Source organism: Equus przewalskii, chromosome 16 (genome assembly GCF_037783145.1).
Source record: "Equus przewalskii isolate Varuska chromosome 16, EquPr2, whole genome shotgun sequence".
Classification (NCBI taxonomy): Eukaryota; Metazoa; Chordata; class Mammalia; order Perissodactyla; family Equidae; genus Equus; species Equus przewalskii.
The window spans coordinates 78,472,101-78,492,058 of NC_091846.1; the positions used below are offsets into that span (position 1 = coordinate 78,472,101).

At 50.5% G+C, this 19,958-nt stretch overlaps 1 protein-coding gene and 1 long non-coding RNA gene across 16 annotated transcripts in view; one reads left to right on the forward strand and one right to left on the reverse strand.

Moving 5' to 3' along the window:
• ARHGEF7 (Rho guanine nucleotide exchange factor 7) overlaps positions 1 to 12,613 on the forward strand; it is a 155,699-nt gene extending 143,086 nt beyond the window's left edge. For all 15 annotated transcript variants that reach the window (XM_070579285.1, XM_070579288.1, XM_070579280.1 and 12 more), the window contains 3 exons: positions 7,753 to 7,852; positions 8,771 to 8,825; positions 9,737 to 12,613. In XM_070579285.1, coding sequence (XP_070435386.1) covers positions 7,753 to 7,852; positions 8,771 to 8,825; positions 9,737 to 9,859 — 278 coding nt within the window. In that variant the 3' untranslated portion in view covers positions 9,860 to 12,613. The remainder of the gene's footprint in view (positions 1 to 7,752; positions 7,853 to 8,770; positions 8,826 to 9,736) is intronic.
• Positions 12,614 to 14,202: 1,589 nt separating this feature from the next.
• Positions 14,203 to 19,952, reverse strand: LOC139076541 (uncharacterized). The gene is made up of 2 exons (XR_011528268.1): positions 19,738 to 19,952; positions 14,203 to 17,462 (listed from the first exon to the last, which is right to left on the reverse strand). It is a non-coding gene; the product is annotated as an uncharacterized lncRNA (long non-coding RNA).
• Positions 19,953 to 19,958: the final 6 nt, after the last annotated feature.

The window sequence follows — 19,958 nt, forward strand, 5'->3', positions numbered from 1 at the left end:
GAGGACCCTCAGGGCACTTGGTGACCACGAGGAACCCTGTGTTGGTGGGGCCAGCATGGGCTCTGGGCCTTGGCAGGAGCACAGACGAGCTTGTCTGCAGCCCCACAGCTCTATGGTTGGCACTTACCACACATGGCCGTCTCCGTGCCCCCCCATTTGCCCGGGGGTGGGAGTCCTCTTCTCCAAAGGCCCAGTTATGGTCAGAGCTCAGACACGCGCATCATCACACCAAACTTTCCTTAATTGGAGTAATTTCTCTTAAACAGCGCTCAGCAAGCCTTACCTCTGCTGAATGTTTGAAGTCTGCACTCGGCAACATTCAGCCTCTGAACGTGTAGGTTAGACTCCGTTCAGAGAGGCCTGTGGCCTAACTGAGAGGGCGAGAGCTTCGGCTTCAGTCACAGCCTGGTGCACCCCGACATCCATTCTCATGCCGCCTGTGCTGGACACATCGTCTGCTTTCAGCCACTAGCTGCAGTGAAACGCCACTTACAGCAGCCCCGTTGAATGTAACCCGCATTGGGGATTGTGATGGGGAGAGCTGAGTCCACTAAGACTGACTAAGTTGCCATGTAAGTCACTTACAGGAAATCTCAGAAGTGGGGGCCTCCCCCACTTTCCTGGGATTTGTTGTAAGGAGATTTCACTGCTTCAAAAAGAACTGAATGTGACCTGTTGCGTTCAGTTGTGGCATCCAGATCACGTCTGGTCATCGCTAGAGGGGAGGAGCTGTGTTCTCTCCCACGCATGCTGTATTTGGTGTTAAAATGGAACCTTAAGGTTGTGTTTTAAGTATTCATTAAAACCAGCTTCAGAAAACAAAATGCCATAAGACATTGGAAATAACGTTTTCTCCTTTCTTCAGGACGGCTGCGATTTCTCCCTGCTCCCCCTACTCCTCCTTCGCAAACCCATGTATTCAGTGTGCTGATCGTGTTTGCACAGAGGCTACTCTGATGCACGACACCATTGTTTCCTGGGAGCCCCCAAGCCCAGAGGTGCTAGGGATCCCGGCAGTAGCCTGTAGCTTAGAAAGTCAGACAGCTTCAGGACTGCATGCAGCGAGGTCAGTAGGAAAACCAATAATTCCAAGTATCTGTTCCCAAGTAGCTACTGGACTGTTTATGCCATCTGGAGGTTTCATATTTTTATATCGTTAGTATAAATAAGAAAGCTGAGGAGCAATCTTTTACCATTAGTCAGAGCTCAGTATTAACCCACAGTACAGATGGGGTTTATGTATGTTCAGCCAAATAGCAAATGGAATTTTTGGGGAAATAGGATAACTACGAAGTTCATATACTTAATACCATGCAATGAATTTAGAAGCAATTTTGTTTTATGTTCTACAGAGTAGTCACTTTTGCTGATATTAATAGTAGGACATCTTTTTGTGTGCTTTGAGATGACAGCCACTGGTGTGCTGGCTTCGAGGCCTTTGCCATGGCTCAGTCAACTTGGGTGGCCCATGTCCTGTGCTCTGTGTACCACCATGTTGAATACAGTTGCTGCACTTGGAGTTTTCTTAACACCAGTATCATTTGGATTGTCTTAATAAGCTGTTTTCATTTTCTCTACACCAAGGTTTTGACACTTTCCCATCATTCTTTTTTGTACCAGTTAAAGCCATTTTGATGATGATTTTTGTTGATGCTGAGGTCATTGCAGAATAACAAGCTGGCTTTCTGTTTGTTTGGATTTGTTTTGAATGTCTGCCACCATTAGCTTTTGTGAACTGGTTGGAAGTGTTAGTGCCACAGGCCTGAACACAGTGTTGAGTGGCAGTGGTCATGCTGAAATAGTACCTTATGTTCTTGCAATTCTGTCATATCTACGTGTACAGTTAGTATTATAATGAAAGGATGAAGAATCTGAACTAGAAGGTAGGTTTAAGCCATTACCTGGCCCTTTGCAAATGGCCTAAATGGTGTTCCCATTGAATTAACACTTGCCACAAGTATATAAGCTATATCAATTATGTGTTTTGCATAAAATTGCCAAAACACAGTAACGTGTATATAGTGGTATAAGACCTTGAGAAGTGTCTCTATATTGTGCTTTCTATCTGTGAACGGGGAAGCCGTTTTTGGTGGGCAGCTGCCGTTGGAAGACTCCGTTGGATGTATGCCTGAACGTTGCATTGTATTGTACAGTATGCCTATTATTGTTTGTGGTTGCATATGGCAATGAAGTGTTTGTTTTATAAAACAACAAAAAGACATCTGTTATGTACAGTTGAAATAAATTTTGCATTTGCTAGCCCGTGGCTTTTAATATTTGTTACATGGGGGGAGGGGAGTAGCATAGTTTGCAGTTTAATATGATTTGACTGTCCCCTGAATATAGCATCTTCAGAGGAAGGCCAGGCAGTGACACTTTTTGTCCGCCTCGATAGCAAAGCTTGTGCTTTCTTAGGCTAAATGTGCTCCAGACAATACAGAGTCACTCCTTGAACGTTTGTATTTCATCTGTTTCCCTCCAATTTTTTTTTAAATCAAATTTTCAATCACTGGGAGGTTCGTCTTCAGAAAGAAGCATTCTCTCTTTTTTTGTACATAAATGGAAAAAAACCCAGCTTTAAAAATTTTTTATTTAGACTAAGGTCAGTTTTTAATTTTTGTGGGGTGGAGCACATGCCCAGCTGACTAGGAAGAGCACAATGAAAGGAAAGGCCGAGGCACTGCTTCATGCGGGCTGGGAGGAGGCACAACAGACGCAGGGCGTTCGTAAGAGAACTGAGAAAAAGGAATTCGAATCTCAGCATAGCCATAAGTGACAAAGTGGCCTTTTGGAGAGATTTTACTAAGTAGATTTTTAAAAGAGTAATATTTTGCTTCATTGTGAAAGTTATCTTAGTTTCAGTTGAGTGTAATTAGATGCAGATTTTAGAAAGATTACGAATTTAAGAAGTCATGTGAGTTTTGCTACAAATGTCCTAGACCAGACTGGCAGATGTTCTTTTCTGACAAACCTACACTGCTGTTAGGCTTTTACTGTGGGCCAGCTCGCTCACCCATGCACACACCGTGTGAGTGCCTGGGGGGGACAGTCGTGTGTCCTCACATCACGCCTGAGGTGGTGTCGCACAACCAAGACGGCACCCTGGGGTTTGGGTACCACTCTGTTGCTGCCTGGTCAAGTCATCTCTCACTAAGATGGAAGTGTTGGATCAATCTGTGTTTCTCAAACTAAGACCCACAGTTCTCTGTGAGTGTTTTAGGGGGCAGGGTGCTAAGCTCTGGGGATCCGGGGCTGTTTTAGGGGACAGGGTTCTAAGCGTGTCTCCAGCTTCTGGATCACACCTCTGGGTGAGTCCCGCAGGGGTCTCAGCACCTGCTCCCATCCCCATCTGCGCACCGCAGAGCGACCCCTTCTGGTGACAGCGTGGAACTGTCGTTGTGTGTCTGTCAGGGAGCATTGGTGGCTGGATCCAAAGAATCTGCAGACATGTTCTTGGAGTCCTCAAGTTTGAGAGATGCTGGATTGATGCTAAGTATAAATTATTGTTTCGTTATATTTGGTCTCACATTGAGCAACAGCAACAAAACCTACCAGCACTTGAGTGTGTGTATTTATAGATGCAGATAGGATTATGGACTCGTGTGGTACTCCTCCAGCCGCTATCCAGAAAACTGCAAGTGTTAATATTAATGCTGAGAAAAAGAGAGTTCAGCACTCAGATGAATTTAGGAAATGCAGAATTCAAGTTGAATGGGTACTTTTACTGAAAACCTTCTGAAGACCTTCGGCATGCTGATGTGCACGGTGGAGCTCCAGGCGGTGGCTGTAGCGTTGAGCATTGTCCGGAAGTGTGTGCGCCAGGACCCTGTTATCTCCCAGAACACACACCTCTGTGTTTTGTACAAAGTTTGGGAAAGACAGATCTTCACTGTGCTGGAACCATCGTGAACCTGTTCATCTGTGTCTCGGTCCCTTTCGTAGGGTTTAAATAAAGTGATAGAACAGTTTTTGGTAGTTCTGCAGTTAAATTATTTTTCCAACCTAAATAATTCAGGGAAAATGTGCTGTGATGCCTCTAAAAATACTATCATGATCTTGGAGACAACTTGCTAAATCTGTTTCCTAGAACTTTGTTCTTAGAGAAATAGCCAACTTATTAATAAACCTGACTGGAGAATGTTCCTTTATTGTTTTGTTGAAAGACTAAAATATTTTCAGTCATTTTAGAAAAATATGTTATATTGAAATAAGGCAGCTTGTTAGCATCCTATGAATTTGTCTGCAGGCTAATAAATCATCTTGGTTTAGAAGCCTCCTGGCTCACCATCGAATCCATAATGGCATTTTTCACATTGGCACATTTCAGCAATCAAGCAGTTAGTACGTTTTGTTTATAATACAACATTCTCTAACTTACATTTTTATAATCTGTTGTTAAATTCTTGTATGCTTAAGTGTATTTGCAAAACTAAGACCTTTGTCATGCGTGTGCACTGGTTGCACCAGTTCTTACAGGTTTTGTCCCTCTGATTTGCTTAGGTCACACAACGGAATTTAAGGCTTTCATGTTTATGAGTTCATCTGGCAAAAAGATATTTATCAAATGTAATTTTTACATCAGTCCTCAGAACAGCCCTGCAGAGGTAGTTGGTTTGGTCCTCCTGTTTTTCGAATAATGGGATTGAGCCTCGGGCTCAGTGCCGGGCCGAGTGGACTGAGGACCTCCGCGGACAGGCCGAGTGGAGTTCGGTCATCCGATCACCTCTGCAGGGCAGCAGCCCACGTCTGCTGTCCGACCCCTTCTCTACAAGCAGACATCCCTTGTGATTCTATTTCATATCTTCTTTGAACATTTTAATGGTGGAAACGCATAAGGTAAATAGGTTGCCTAGGAAGCTAGAAGATGCAGAAATAATTGAAAAGACATACATTGACTTTAATCTTCCTGTTACGTAAGAAAATTTTCAACCCGTTGTCTCATAGCTAATCCATTGGAGGAAATGTGTTACAAACTGGCTGTGACAGATCCACAACTGATGCCTTCTTGATTTGACTGATGCACAGTCAGCAACTCTCTGGGCTCCAAGCAGGTGACAGGGGAAAATCCAGGAGCAGGCTGAGTTGTCCCACGTCACTAGTTTGCTTCTCTTCATGGGGAAACTTAAAGCGAAGCCATTGGCTTTCTACACGTATGATGCACACATCTGACTCCTGATGAATCTGTTTCTAGTTTTAGGGAAGATGCACATGAATTAACTTTTCCTTGTATGAACGTGGGTAACATTCACATTTGTATCAACAGCACAGGATTTTCCTTGGCCTTCAGAATTCTTAAGACTGCTGGTGTCCCTGTGCTTTCTTGGGAATCTGTTTCACACATCTACTTCCTTATTCCCCACGTGGCCCGGATGTCCCAGAGGCATCCCCATTAAGCGAGAGAGGCCTAGAAGAAGTCAGCCGGCACCGGCCGCCCCCCGTGGAGCCCTGGCACCTGGAGCAGGTCATAGTCCGGGGAGGTGGATTGTTGTCAGCATGACAGCATTTTTAAAAAGGTCTCCCTTTCTGGGACCATGTCTTGGAGGACATGACCTTCTGTCTGAAAAGCAGTTCCCTGGCTGTGCAGGTCACTGTGTGAAAAGGTGGAGTGTGGCCTTAACGAGGGGTATGATGGAAGAAAGCGACAGATGTGCTGGTCCAGGATTTGCAGTGCGGTGTGAAGCATGAAAACGCTGCGGGCAGTCCTCTGAAATGTACTTGACAAGTTTATGTACAAATGTGCTCCTGTCTGCCAGCTCACTGCAGCTTGAGAGAGAATTCTAGGTACTGCATTTGACTGTGATGCTAAAGTTACTCTCAGTACACATAGAAGCCCTTCCCTTTACTGATGTAAAGTGGATATCTATATCTCTGTCTCGATCTTGAAGTTTGTGCTAGCACAGAATTGTACTGGCTTACCCAGAGCTTAATCTTCCTGCTCCTGGGATAACCAGGCAGGAGGTCCACATCTTAGTTTTGTTTGGCTCCTGACGCCACGGTTTCACAGTGGGCTTGTGTTGATACTCCTCCCAGTCTGGGAGATGGGGACAGAGTGGGTCTGCAGATGTCCATGGCGGCAGGGACGGATGTGGCCAAGGCCCCGTGGCTGGTACACTCCTGTCCCTTGCTCTGTAGCTTGCTGTTGTGGAGATGGTGGAGCTGCTCCCGGGCCATTGTGACATTTTGTGAACCCTCTTGTCATCAAGCGTTGACAGTAATTGTTAATCTTGTTCCATTCAGAGGAGTAAAAGCCCGCAATAAAATGCTGGTGAAGCTATTCCTTAAACTGATATCTTTAAAACATTGTGTTATACTGAACGTCCCTCTGATACGATGATGAACAGGTGCCGTCTTGTGACTTGACAGACTTTTAGGAAGACAAACCAAAGGTAAACCAGGAAAACAGCAGCACGTCGAAGCACCATCTCTATAATTAATTGCACGTCACACACCAAGCGTATTTTTTTAATGGAGAAATGTTTAATTTATCACAATACCACTTGCAAGTGTTTGTATTCTGTGATAGAATTATATCCTTGAAATTTTCATCTGATGTAATTTTTCAAAAATATAAATGATGTATGTTAATAGTGCTGTATAGCCTTTAAGGAGAGATTATTTATTTATTTGTTTATTTAATAGATGTTCTAATCTTCCGGGGAAGGTTATTGGATTGGCCCTGAGCTAACATCTATTGCCAGTCTTTCTCTTTTTCTTTTTTCCTCTCCAAAGCCCCAGTACAAAGTTGTATATCCTAGTTGTAAGTCCTTCTAGTTCTTCTGTGGGATGCCGCCACAGCATGGCTTGATGAGTGGTTGTAGGGCCACACCTGGGATCTGAGCTGGCCAACCCCAGGCCACCGAAACAGAGCACGCAGACAATTGCTGCACCGCTGGCCCCAGGAGAGATTGTCTTAAGAGAGATTATTTTCTTCCTTCATCGTTAAATAAGATTTGATTCTCTTTTTTCACCTTTTAAGATACATTTTTGGGTTCCCCAGTTAATTCCTAGCATACCTATTTTGCAGCAAACATTGATTGAGACACTGTCCTAGGTTCAGTGGCATGAACGTTCCTAGGTTCAGTGTCCTAGGTTGGTTAAGTGGCATGCACGTTCCTCTGATGTTGTGAACAATTCACTTCCTTCCATTGAGAAAAATGTTCATATTCCAGGGAATGCAGAATAAAGTTTTCATAAAAGAGCCAAGTAATAAACTTCACTTTTTTCTAAACCCTGTGCTGTAACATCTGTAACTGTTACTGTGGAGTTAAATGTTTGAACTGCCAGTTCACTGGACACTCAGTGATTTATAGACGCTCAGTGTGTGTGTACTGCAGAGTCTGGTAGGTCTTTCTAAAGTTCCTGGAACACTATGGCTCAAAATTTGGTTGATTTGGATACCTATTCCAAAAAAATCTGAATATTCCAGAATATGCAGGGCACTATAGTCAACCTTTACTACCTATTGAAAATTTCAGAATTTAAAAGATCCATAATCCAGATTCAATTAATAAATTGCAAAAAGGCTAACATTTCCTCTTCTCTATAATGCTTTAGGCGTGAAAAGACTGGGTTCAGTAGACGTTGTTAGAGAAAACTGGTAAAAGTTGCCATTCCCTATTTTGTCTGGAAAGTATTCTTTTAATGTACAGTCCCTGGGATTTAATACTAATATGTAAGTAGTATTTATAGTCAAGTTTTTTTAGTTCCGCCATGAATTCACCTATGGGTTTTTTGTTTTTTTAATGATGGTAGGTTCACGCAAAGAATCTGCTCCACAAGTTTTGCTTCCAGAAGAAGAGAAGATTATAGTCGAAGAAACTAAAAGTAACGGTCAGACAGTGATAGAAGAAAAGTAAGATATATTCTAGTATTTTAAAGCAGGCATGTCTCTACAGAGGGGAGTGGGGTATGGGGGTGCATGGTGGGGAGGGGTGGGGCATGGAAGGGAAGGGTGGGAGTGTGGGGGTGCATGGAGGGGAGGGGTGGGGCATGGAAGGGAAGGGTGGGAGTGTGGGGGTGCATGGAGGGGAGGGGTGGGGCATGGAAGGGAAGGGTGGGAGTGTGGGGGTGCATGGAGGGGAGGGGTGGAGGCATGGAAGGGAAGGGTGGGAGTGTGGGGGTGCATGGAGGGGAGGGGTGGGGGCATGGAAGGGAAGGGTGGGAGTGTGGGGGTGCATGGAGGGGAGGGGTGGGGCATGGAAGGGAAGGGTGGGAGTGTGGGGGTGCATGGAGGGGAGGGGTGGGGCATGGAAGGGAAGGGTGGGAGTGTGGGGGTGCATGGAGGGGAGGGGTGGGGCATGGAAGGGAAGGGTGGGAGTGTGGGGGTGCATGGAGGGGAGGGGTGGGGCATGGAAGGGAAGGGTGGGAGTGTGGGGGTGCATGGAGGGGAGGGGTGGGGCATGGAAGGGAAGGGTGGGAGTGTGGGGGTGCATGGAGGGAGGGGTGGGGCATGGAAGGGGGAGTGGGGGCATGGGGATGCACTGAGGGGAGGGGTGGGGGCGTGGGGGCGCCTGGAGGGGAGGGGAGGGGGAGTCTGGCTTCAAAAACGACTGCTGCTTTCATCGTGGGTTGCCGTTGACTTGCCTGGGCTCTCCCCTCCCGTGCACAGAAGCTGGCTGCTCTGACATGCGTGGGCTTAGGTCTTCAGGAAACGGGGCAGAGCAGCACCGTTCACTTCACCTGGTGGTGTCTTGTCTCCTGGGAAGGTGCTTCTGTGTGTCCTCTTCATCCCTCTTTCTTGTTCTGGAGTTCATTCTGTTTTCTCTTTCAGGAGTCTTGTTGATACTGTCTATGCGTTAAAGGATGAAGTCCAAGAGTTAAGACAGGTGAGTCATAATTAGTTTTCATAATCTTTTTTTTAATGGGGGAAAAGAGGAAAACACTATGTTAAAAATGAAGCTGGTCGTCCATAAGCAAAATAGTACAGAAAGGAGGGCCTGTCTTTCCGAATTCCAGTAGATCAGATAATTGGTGTTCTATGAACGTGATAGACCAGGAAATGAATTTTTAAAGTGACTTATTTAAACTCTTTCTTTTTAATATATTATTTTTCACATCATCAACCATCTCAGAGTCTGTTGGAATTAGTGTTTAAAATATCTAGAATTCCATCTAGTCAGTAATTTTATCAGGTTCCTGCTGTGACACTTCTCCTCCACTTTTCTTGTATAACACATGGTCTTTGTTCTTAAGAAACCAGGTCAACGAATCAGTTAAACTTAACTAACCCAGTCTGTTTTGTATGTTTGTATATTATTTGTCTGTACAAGTGGCCTTGCTCTCCGAGGAGGGGCGGTACGTCCTGCCCCCAAGGCGGGAGGTGTGAGGGGAGGCGGAGGAGAGCGTGAGCGCAGTGGTCTGGGCTGCACAGAGTGCTGGGGTGCCCGCCGGGCCCCTGGACGCGCTCAGAGCTGCTCCTCTTAGCCCCTCAGCAGCGTCCGCGGTGGCTGCGGGACTTCACCTCCTCCTTTGAGATTTTCGGGTTCGATTGTTAGGAACAGGAGACATTAGGGCTGTTTCTCCTCCTGGGGTTGTCTTGGCTCCCAGGACAGCTGTGCAGTCAGGAGCCCTGAGCGTCTCTGTGGACGTGGGCAGTTCTGTTAAACACACCGTGACCGCAGCCCAGGGCAGACTCCAGCCCGGCGTTTCATCCGCGAGGCGCCCAGGTCTCCTGGGGAAAGGGAAGTCCTCTTCTCTGCCAAGGATAGTGAGTGTCCTGTGTGTGCTTCCTCTACAGGACAACAAGAAGATGAAGAAGTGTCTGGAGGAAGAGCAGAGAGCGCGCAAAGACCTGGAGAAGCTGGTGAGGAAGGTCCTCAAGAATCTCAACGACCCCGCGTGGGACGAGACCAACCTGTGAGGGACGCCCTCCGTTCCGCCCTGAGGCCGGCTCAGCCCAGGCCGCCAGCCCCGGCCCCAGCTGGGCAGGGCTGGCCCAAAGTCATCTTCCTCTGCGTGGACAAGCTGGAGTTCATCACACTGTCCTGAAGAATCCAGACACGAGGTGTAGACCCTGAGGACTGAACTGCATTACCTGACTCTGTTAACATGGCGATTACCTCATTTTGCAATAAGCGCAGTGACTGACTACGAGTCCTGGTCCTTCAGGCTTTACTGAGCAGATAGAAATATCATACAGACGTGTTTCCTGTAAATGCTCTCTTTTGAATGCGTATCCACGACTCTGCTGTCAGGGCTGATGCCCGTCCGAGAATTCCCTTCCCACTAACCGCCCTGGTCCGCGGACTAGAGCCGTGTCCACACACTCCAGGGAGCAGGCCGTGGAGGGCCGGGGGCTCGCGGTGGATGCCCGACTTGTTCTCCGCAGCGCTCCGGGAGGAGGCTCCTCAGCATCGCACCTGAGGGTGCCTGACGGACTGACCTTACTTATGTCTGCAGAGATACTTAGTACCATTTGAACGTCTTCTGTGAAAGCCGTGTCGCAGTCCCCGGCCAGCAGTGGTCCCCAGGGCCGCGCTCTGGCCGAGTGAGGGAGCGTCTGAGCCTCAGCCAGGAGTCGGAGTTGTCACACCCCCACCACCGTGTCCCCCTCCGGGTGCACACTCTGCCTGCCTCCCGTGAATACCGTCAGCATCGGGGCGTCCTCACAGCCTCTGGGACATCACAGACTTGTATGCTCTGGGCCAGGGTGATCACTTGACAAGGTGCACTGTTTTGTCCTCCCCTCAAAAGAGAAAGCTTCACTAGGACCTGTAAATAAAGTGTGTTATTTATTACATCTCACTGCAGCTGATGAAGACGAGCCAGGGTGACCGTGAGCTGCCCCGATGGGTAGGCTGCCTCTGTCGGGCCGATGTGAGCTCAGATCTGTTTGCCATCAGGGCGCAGCAAGCACTGCAGTCACGCATCGCTTAATGACGGGGCTACGTTCTGAGAAATGAGCTGGTGGGCAGTTTGGTGGTTGTGGGAACATCATAGAGCGCACTTAGACAAACCTAGATGGTACAGCCTGCTGCCCGCGTAGGCTGTGTGGTGCTCACCTTATGGGACCACTATCGTGTATGCAGGTCTGTCATTGACCACAATGTTGTCATGTGGCGCATGAGCGTGCTTCAGCACTCGCTGGGGAAAAAAGTGTTTCCCTCTTTCTGCAAGAATAAAGCAATATAATTCTTCAATTCCACCTAAGTAATGCAAGTGTAACATGGGTCCATCCCCCCAGTCCAAATGGAGCAGGAAGCCTGTCCCAGCCCGGCTCCGCGGGGCATTCGAAGCCGCAGCAGCCCCTGGCGGGCGGCTCAGCCATAGAGCCCAGCCTCCGCTCTGCCTCAGAGACGACAGTGAAGGCACAGGAGCTTGCTGTGCGTTGCCCTTCTCTGAAGAGGTCGATTTTAGAGCAAGATAAGCTTTTTCACAGAGCCACTGTTACATCTTTAAAAACCAAACTTGCAGTGCCGTGCATTAGAGACTTCTCAGAACTACCCATTTGGCATCAGATGTGACTTTCAGTGACGTGATCTGTTGGTCAGGAGATCCTTTCACTGCATCAGAATCTTCTGGTGCCCTTGAACTGGGCAGCTTTGGAACTGGCGGTGGTCTGGTTTCCCCGGTTCTTGTTCCTCGCGCCCGCTGATCAGTCTCTGCCTGCCTGTCCCCCGCGGTAGGTCGGCTGCTTGAGCCTGGCCCCTCCCAGCTCTGTGCTCAGCAGGTGTCTGGGGCCCAGCGTTGACCTGCCCACACTAGACCTTTCAACCAGAATTGCCAACTTCCTGTACTTAGCATTTCGTTCATTAGTGCTAAGACTAGAGAAGATTTTTTTTTTGTAAGTCCTATTTTTACATTTTTTGTTGATGCATAAGACATTGCAGTGGAAAACAGTTAAATCTGAGTGTACTGAAGTTTGCTGTCTTAAGCAAATTTTAACTCAGGAACAACATTCGTCGCCTGATCCCTCCCTCACTTTGGGATGGGTGATGTTGCCGTCAGCATCCCCGGACGGGTCTCAGAGGGAACCTGCCTTAACGGTTGACACACCGAGTGAGAGCGCTTGTGTGTCCCGTCCCTCCCCTGAGCGGGGCGGCCGTCGGGATGCTTGTGTGATGCATTACCTTTTCTTCATGTGGACCCAGTATTTTACTTGGCTTTTAGGGAGCAGAGAAGATGCACCTGAGAGCAGTTCTACACACCTGCCCTGTTGTGAGCAGACCGCATCTGTTTCTCCATGTGACCTTCCGGGGGGTTGGGAATTGATGGGGATGTTAGAAAGGGGCACTGTTCACCCTAGGGGCCACTGCTCTGCTCTCACCCTTCACGCACGAGGAGACAAGCCATTTCCTATCCCGAGATATGAAGCACTTTCAGTTCCACGTGATGTTGCGATGTGGCGTCAGAGACTGTCCATCGTGCTTTGTGGTGTGTGTGCCTGCCCACGTGCGCCCGCGTCCTGGACGTTGAGTGCCTCCCGGCTGTGTGCTCGCTTCCCGATGCCCCTCACTTCTCCACTTTCCTGGGACACGCAGAGGCCACCTGTACAGCTGTGGGACACTTCACGAAAATGCCACAGACGGTGTCCTGGCATTGACTACTCATGCTACATTGTAATTATTAAACTGATGACTTTTCTTACGTTACAAATACATCACGTTATCTTCCATGATGTGTTTTTGGTGTGCATGTCACCTTCACACTTTCTTTTGACTTTTTTATATTTTTAAATTCTGGTGTGAGTTTTTGACACTGGAAAATATCACATTTGCCTTGAAAATCTTGGGTTTGGGAATATTTGAAGATAAGTAAGATTAAAAAGGAAAAGTCGAGGTGAGGAAGAGCTGACCTGCTCGGTGTGCCTCCACTTGTCTGCCTTCGTGGAGTGGTGGCTTTCACCCCTCAGGATGCTCAGTAGACCGTGGTGAGGGGTTGAATAAGTGAAAGCATTTTTAAGATTCCTGTGGGGTCCTTGTAAGAACGTCATATGACGAAAGAGAGGTGCTCGTCTGTCCGAACTGCGCCCGTCCCTGGCACTCCCTCCAGGCAGGGCCACGGTCCAGCTCAGAGGGCTGGAGATGGTACTCAGGGAAGAGAGGGGAGTGTCTACGAGTTCCCGCAGCATGTCCCTTCCCCTCCCACAACTCCCGCTTAGACCTAAGGAGCTGAGCATAGCACAGTCACCGTTGCCACTATAGTTTTCTGTTCGGTAACGTCGTAACCACCACTTTGTCATCCTTCTACCAGATTTTTGGGAGAATTGGTAGGTATCTTGCAGAAAAAACAGTCTTTCTTGATGCTTGTATAAGTCGGTCCATGTGGTGGTTCACGTTTTTCATAGTCCCAGAAGAAATTCTCCCTTGGCCTCCAGAAGGCAAGCCTGCGAGGTAGTGAGGACGTACAGCGAGGCCAGCCCCGCAGCCGTGAACGCTAGCGTGTCCCAGCCGAGGGCGCCGACCTGTGATGAGGGAGCCCTCGCTGGACGTGGGGTGTCTCTGGAAGGGGGGCCTGAGGACCAGATGAAGGCACCGCTGCCCAGTGCGTCCATGCGCCTGGCTCGCCTCACAGCCTCTCTGGGTGGAGTGACTGTTGCACGGGCACCTAGCCACCAAGAACCAAAATGCAGCCTGTATCCCAGGTGTGGAGGGTTCCCATCATCGTTTCAGGCTAAAGCGAGTGGGTATTCAAAAATGCGCTTGTGTTGGTTTGCATTGTGAAGGGGATGTGTGGTGCCTTCGAGACCCCTAATTCAAATTGTTCGTGTGCCAGGGGCAGTTTAGGCATTTATATTTATATTTTTCTTGCCCGTCTGTAATTATAAATTTCTGCTCATAGGGAAAATACAAACCACACAAGGATACAAAGTAAAAGCGGGCATCCCTCTCGCACCCCCCTCCCCCAAAGCGGCTGATGTGATGTGTCTTACTCATTCTTTTGTTCTTCTGGGCAAATGCAGATATGGGGGGGCAGTGACTTTCTTCCCCACAAACACCACAAATGAGATCCCATTGAGTATATTCTTCTCTAACTTGCCTTTTAAAAAAGTCTATGTGGGAAAAATCATAAATCCCCATACCACATCATAAACAAAAATAATCCCAGGTATATTAAAGACCTATATATGAAAAACTTGAAAGTTCTAGAGGAAAATGCAGAATTTTTATGACCTTTTGCTAAGATTGCCTTTGTTTGAACGTACTTTAGGTGTCTTTCCATACAGGTGTGTGTAGGTGACCCGGTGTGTTGACAGCTACCTAACTGTTTATTCTGGTCACTGGTGAGAGAGGCCTGGGAGGCTCCGGGGTGGTCCGTGTGCACAGCTGCAGCAGCCGGGCGGGGAGCGGCTACGTCATCCACTCCTGGGGACGTACTGTGCATCTTTAAATTTTTACAGAATTTCCCAGATCCCTAGAAGGTGTTTTAGAAGTGACATCCTTGGCACTTTTACAGGTCTAGTTTCTCCAAAAAGGAATCGAGGTCTAAATGCCGTCTGAAACCTTCTCTTCGTTCCCGATACGTTCGTGTCGATGCTGTTGGCTCCATGATGAACATGCCATTGGGAGAAGAGGGGTTGCCCCTGCGCATCCATCTCTGTGATATGTCTTTCTGTCCTTAGGCTCTTTCTCGGCAGATTTCTCGTGTGTGTTGCAATAATTACCTTTATAAGCAATAAAGCTAGCCCCCGCTCTAGCTCCACGGCCTCCTCACCAGCCTCGTCTCCCGGCCCCTTCCTCTAGAGCCGATCTTCAGCACACGGTGGGCGGGCTGCTCCTGGGCACTGGTGGTTCCCGCCATGCTCCCCTCTGCCGTGGGGGGGGGTCGTTGCCGCCTGCCCTTAGGGTCCTGTGTGCAGCTGGCCCGGGCTTGCCCTGGAAGGCCTGTGCTGCGTTACGGGGGTCTGCATCACTCTAAGATGGCGCTCTCCTTTCTAGGTTGGAAAGTGACAGGTATTTTCAGTGTTTTTCGGACGTGGTTGGAATTCCACCAGAGGAACGTGAGGGCCCAGGAGCGAGATGCTGGACAGATTCTGAAAACTGCTCAGACAGCAGCATGGAATAAAAGGAAGTGTTGCCCTTTTAAAGAGTTACCCCACGTACAGATTATGCCAGGATGCCCTTTCTGTAGACTTTGTTGGATGATAATCATCTGGGCTCTGCCGGAGCTGAAATTGATGCTGTTTAATTTCTCCCTAACTTAGATGCAATAGTTAATTAACTTGATTTTATTTGTAAACAAAAGGGGTTGGTGTTTAATAGCTGGAAGGAGGAATGAAGTGGTGACTCTTTTGCATATGGCAACACTGCAAAATTAAAAGCTGGTGGCCGCACAGGATGAGGGAGTTAATGGCTCAGGGATGCCCCGCCCTGACGGTGCTGCCAGTGTAACTGGCCGGCTGGGGTTGTGTGGTTGGGAGCCTCACACAGAGGGAGGGCAGGGAGGGGGATGGGGCCTGAGACCACACCAGCCAGCGGGCGCCGTCTGAGCCACATGGCCCGTGGGGGTGGGGGAGTCGTAGACCCTGGTCTGACCCGGACCCCCCCTGGAATCCACAATGCTTTTGGTTTGTTTTGTCTTCTTTTCTAAGAGCCGTATTAGATAGGTGTTTCTTACGATTTTATTTTTGAAGACCTTTTCTTCTCTAGTGGTTGTCCCTGCACTATCGTTAACACAGCTGTGTGAGTTTCATGTGGCCGCTGTAACCAGCACCACACGCTGGGTGGGCTCCAACAGCAGACCTTTATCGTCTCCCAGTCGTGAGGCCAAGAGCCTGGAATCGGGCGTCAGCCGGGTCATGCTCCCTGTGGAGGATCCAGGGAGGACCTTCCTGCTGCTCCCGGCTCCTGGTGGTTGTGGCAGTCCCTGGAGTCCTTGGCTTGTGGCCTCATCGTTCCAATCTCTGCCTCCGTCGGCGCGTGGCCGTCGTCCCTCCGTGTGTGTGTGTCTTCACAGGCTGTTCTCTGTGTCTCTTTTCTCTTCCCAGTGGTGCCCCAGTCACATGGGATGAGGGCCCACCGTGAGTGTGACCTCATCTTAAACTGACCACATCTGCAATGACCCTAATTCCAAATAAGGTCACATTCACAGGTCCTGGGGGTCAGGACTTCAATGTGTCATTTTGGGGGCAACACAGTTCAACTCGTAGCAATGGGGAGAGTGGACCCGCATCCCTAGCCATCGGCCTGATGCCCTGCCTTCTGCTAGGCATGCCTGCCCTCGCGGAGGCCCCCGGAGCATGGCTACAGTGGCGAACTAACTCCCATGCGGTGCTTAGTGATGAAGGGTGAGTAGTGAGTGGGGCCCGCAGAGGTGGTACTGGGTCCCAACGGTGCTTTTCCTATTTCGGAAAACACACAACTACATTTTCCCGTGGAGAGACTGTCCCATCCATGACAGCAAATGCTCTTAGATAGATTAGTGAGTTGCTGAGTATCACGTGGGAACGGGACTCAGGACCAACAAAGGGGGAGACCAGCCCAGGTCAGGCTGGTGCTTCCTCCTCCTGTCCGCTACACCTCTGTCCCCCACAGGCCTGGCCTGACCGGTCAGCGAAGTGGACAGCAGCTTCACGGGGTCCGTGGTGGCCCTGCAGTCCTGGCCGTCACCATCACCTGACGTGCCTCCAAGGGTCTCCCCAGACAGTGGCGCTCTGCGGGTCACAGCTGGTGGGGGGAAGGGGCATCTCCTCGTCCTGTGGCCTGAGGTGGAATCTGGTGACGAGGAGTCATCCTTTTTCTTCCTTTGGCCCCACAAACACCACTATAACCACGTTCTGTCCTCAAGAGGTGGCCTGAGCCCCAGTGCAGTGGCCTGTGCTGTCCCCTTAGCCCAGGCAGCCTTCTCTGTCTTCACCTGAATCAATCCTTGCAAATCTCAGACCCTCTTTCACTTCTGGAAGCCTGTCGGGAGCACCCCCTGCCCGCCAAGGGTCTTCTCAGCCTCCTGATGCAAACTCCATCCTTCGAGCGACCGCGTGACTGTCTTCACTCATTCCCTGGGAGCTTGTTGAGAGATGAACGTGCACCACCTTCTGCCATGGTTTGTTCCTGCTTCGATTCAAACGGCCAGGAGAGAGAGCCCGATGCCTCCATCTGGGGACCCTCATAACTGCTGGTGGGAACACAGAATGGTGTAGACACTTTGGGTAATAGTTTGGCTGTTCCTCAGAAAGACTCAACAAAATTCTACTCCTAGGTGTGTACCCAAGAGAACTGAAAACACGTCCACACAAAACCTTGTATGTGAATCTTCATAGCAGCATCACACATAACAGCCGAAGAGCGGAAGCCACCCAAATAGCCACAACGGATAAATGGATGAACAAAATATGGTCCATCCATACCATGGAATATTACTCAGCCACGAAAAGAATAAGGTTCCGACACATGCTACTTACTACCTAGACGGAACTTGAAACATGTACATGAAAGAACCAGGCACAAAAGACCACATTGTGTGATTCTGACGATGTGAAATGTCCAGCGAGGCAAATCCAGGAGACAGGAGGTGGTGAGGTTAGCCTAGGGAGGGGTGAAGGGAGAAACAGCAAGTCACGTCAGTGGGTGCAGCATTTCTTTCTGGGCTCAGGAAAATGTTGTCAAAGGGATTGTGGTGATGGTTGCAAACGGTGAATACACTGAACACCATTGAATTGTAAGCTTTGAATGAAGTGAATGGTACATGAGTTATATGCAGTGGCAACAGCACAGCCCAGGGCTCTATTGGACGATGGGCGACAGGCTGACACGGGGGCCACTGCAAGCCCATCCTAACCCTGGAAGTCCTCTGGATGTGGGCACCACCGTGTCAGTCATGTGTCAGTGAGAGTGCATCATCGCCCTGATGTTAGAAGGAAATTGAGGCCCCGAGAGGCTTGGTCACATGGCTAACGAAGGTGGGTCTCAAAGCCCACTTCGATGTTGCATGAGCAGTGGAGGGGCCGCCAGAATCCCGTGTTCCACCACCGAGAGCCCACGCTTTCAGGTCATCCTTGTCGTTTCATCCCACAGACTCTGCACGTCCCCGTGGCTGATGCCGTCTCCTGGCCCCCACCTCCCACGTGGGTGCACTGTGCCTTCTGGAGCTCCATCAGTAGGCTGGCACTCTGCTGTTGCCTTCACCCTCTCTGCTCCCCTGCAGCCTAGTGGGCACTGGTTGGCCTCCCTGCAGCTTGGGTCCTTGACTTTCCCGGCCCCAGCCACCTGCTCCTGGGGGTCACACCAGGACAACCCGCACCACAGCTTCCACTCTGAACCTCCCATGTGATCACGGCTTCCTGCGGAGGGCCCACTGCTCTGACATCACCGCCAGCCCTTCCACCCCAGTGGGACTAGGGCTTCATGCCTCCTCCTCTCCGCAGCCTCTCGCACGTTTTCATCCCTCATCTCCCGGTGTGTCCTCGTGGGCCCCTTCCTGGCTAAATCCTGCTGGTACAACCATGCCTCCTCCTCTGGCAGAAACCATGGCCGGGTGAAGTCCGCTGTCCCTGCTCCTCACCCCAGTGATTGGGCGAGTGTGACGAGGGACACATCAGCCAGCAGCCGTGCTGGCCCCCGGGCAGGCGGTGTCCTCCATCTGCTGCTCCTGGTGACCATATTCTGCCGCCTGGCTGCCCTTGCGCACTCCTTGCTTCCTGAGCTCATCTGGTCCCCCCCTCCCTGCAGATCAGTGCTTCCCTCTCTCATGTTCTGCAACACGGTGCCACGCCGGGCCTCCCGCTGCCCAGCTGCCCATCCTGTTTGCCCAGGGCACCCTCCCCAGAGGCACGCTCCCGGTGCTGTCACAGATGCTGATGGCTTTCCATTCCCGCTGCCTGCTGTGCACGCCTCGCTGGGACCTCGGCCCCAACCAGACACACGGACACAATGTCTATGTGGCCTGTCCACTCCAGGGGATCCCAGTGTCACCTTTAACGTGGCAGCTCCGCCCTCCAGCCTCTCGGGTGACCCCGTGGTTTCTCACTGACTTGTTTCCCGCCCTCACAGTCCACATGCAATCCATTAGCTAGTTACTGTCAGCCAGTCACAGCTCTAAAATGACAGGCTAAAAGCACTCCCTGGTTACCCCGGCCCACCCTTGCTTTCTCCTGGATGATTACGTTATCCGCCCCGAGCTTGCTCTTGCCTCCTTGCGCTCTGTCATCAACACAGCCAGAATGATGCTGTTGAAACATGATCCAGTTTCTCCTCTGCACCACGTCCTGTCCTAGCACCTCCCTCCCTCCATGTGAGGCCACAGTCCTTGCGGCCACCTGCACGCTGGCTCGTGATTTCGCCTCTGTGACATCTCCCGTCCTACTTCACTCGTGCGCTGGCCTCCTGCTGGCTCTCAGGCCCAGGCCTGCCTCCCTCGGGGGGCTCTGCCCTCTCTGCCCCTCAGCCCTGCACCCGCTCCCCAGCTTCCTTCCCAGCCCGCACGCACCGTCTGACTCCAGGTGCCCATTCACAAGTGGAATAGAGCATGGCTCCTGCCCCCAGGCCCCGCAACAGCTCAGCATCCTCTCCCCTTCTCCCCCTCTCCCCCACTCCTCCTCTCTCCCTCTTCTCTCCCCATCTGCCCCTCTCCTCCTCTCCCCACTCCCCATCTCCCCCCTCCTCTCCCTGTCTCCCCCTTTCCCGCTCTCCCCGCTCGCCGTATCCCCCTCTCCTCCTCTCCTGCTCTTCCCCCTCCCCCTCTCCTTCTCTCTCCCTGTCCTCCTCTCTTTCAGCGCATCTCTGACCTGACCCGAGGGGTCTGTTCTGTCTCCTTCCACAGGAATGTATGTCCCCGATGGCAGGATGCCTATCTGTCACTCACTGTTGTGTCCCAGCAGTGCTGGCAAAGCGTGCCCTCTGAGAAGACGAGGGCGGGGTTGGCAGCTCAGACCTCGTTCCGATGCCGGGCCCAGCTGGTAGCCGTGGGAGTCCCGCAGGGAAGGGGCACCATGTGGGGTCTGAAGGAGGGGGTCTGTGAGGCCTGGCCTGGCACTTAGGGCTTCTCCACCCCTTCTCAGCCCTGGGAGTGCCCGGTCTGCCCTG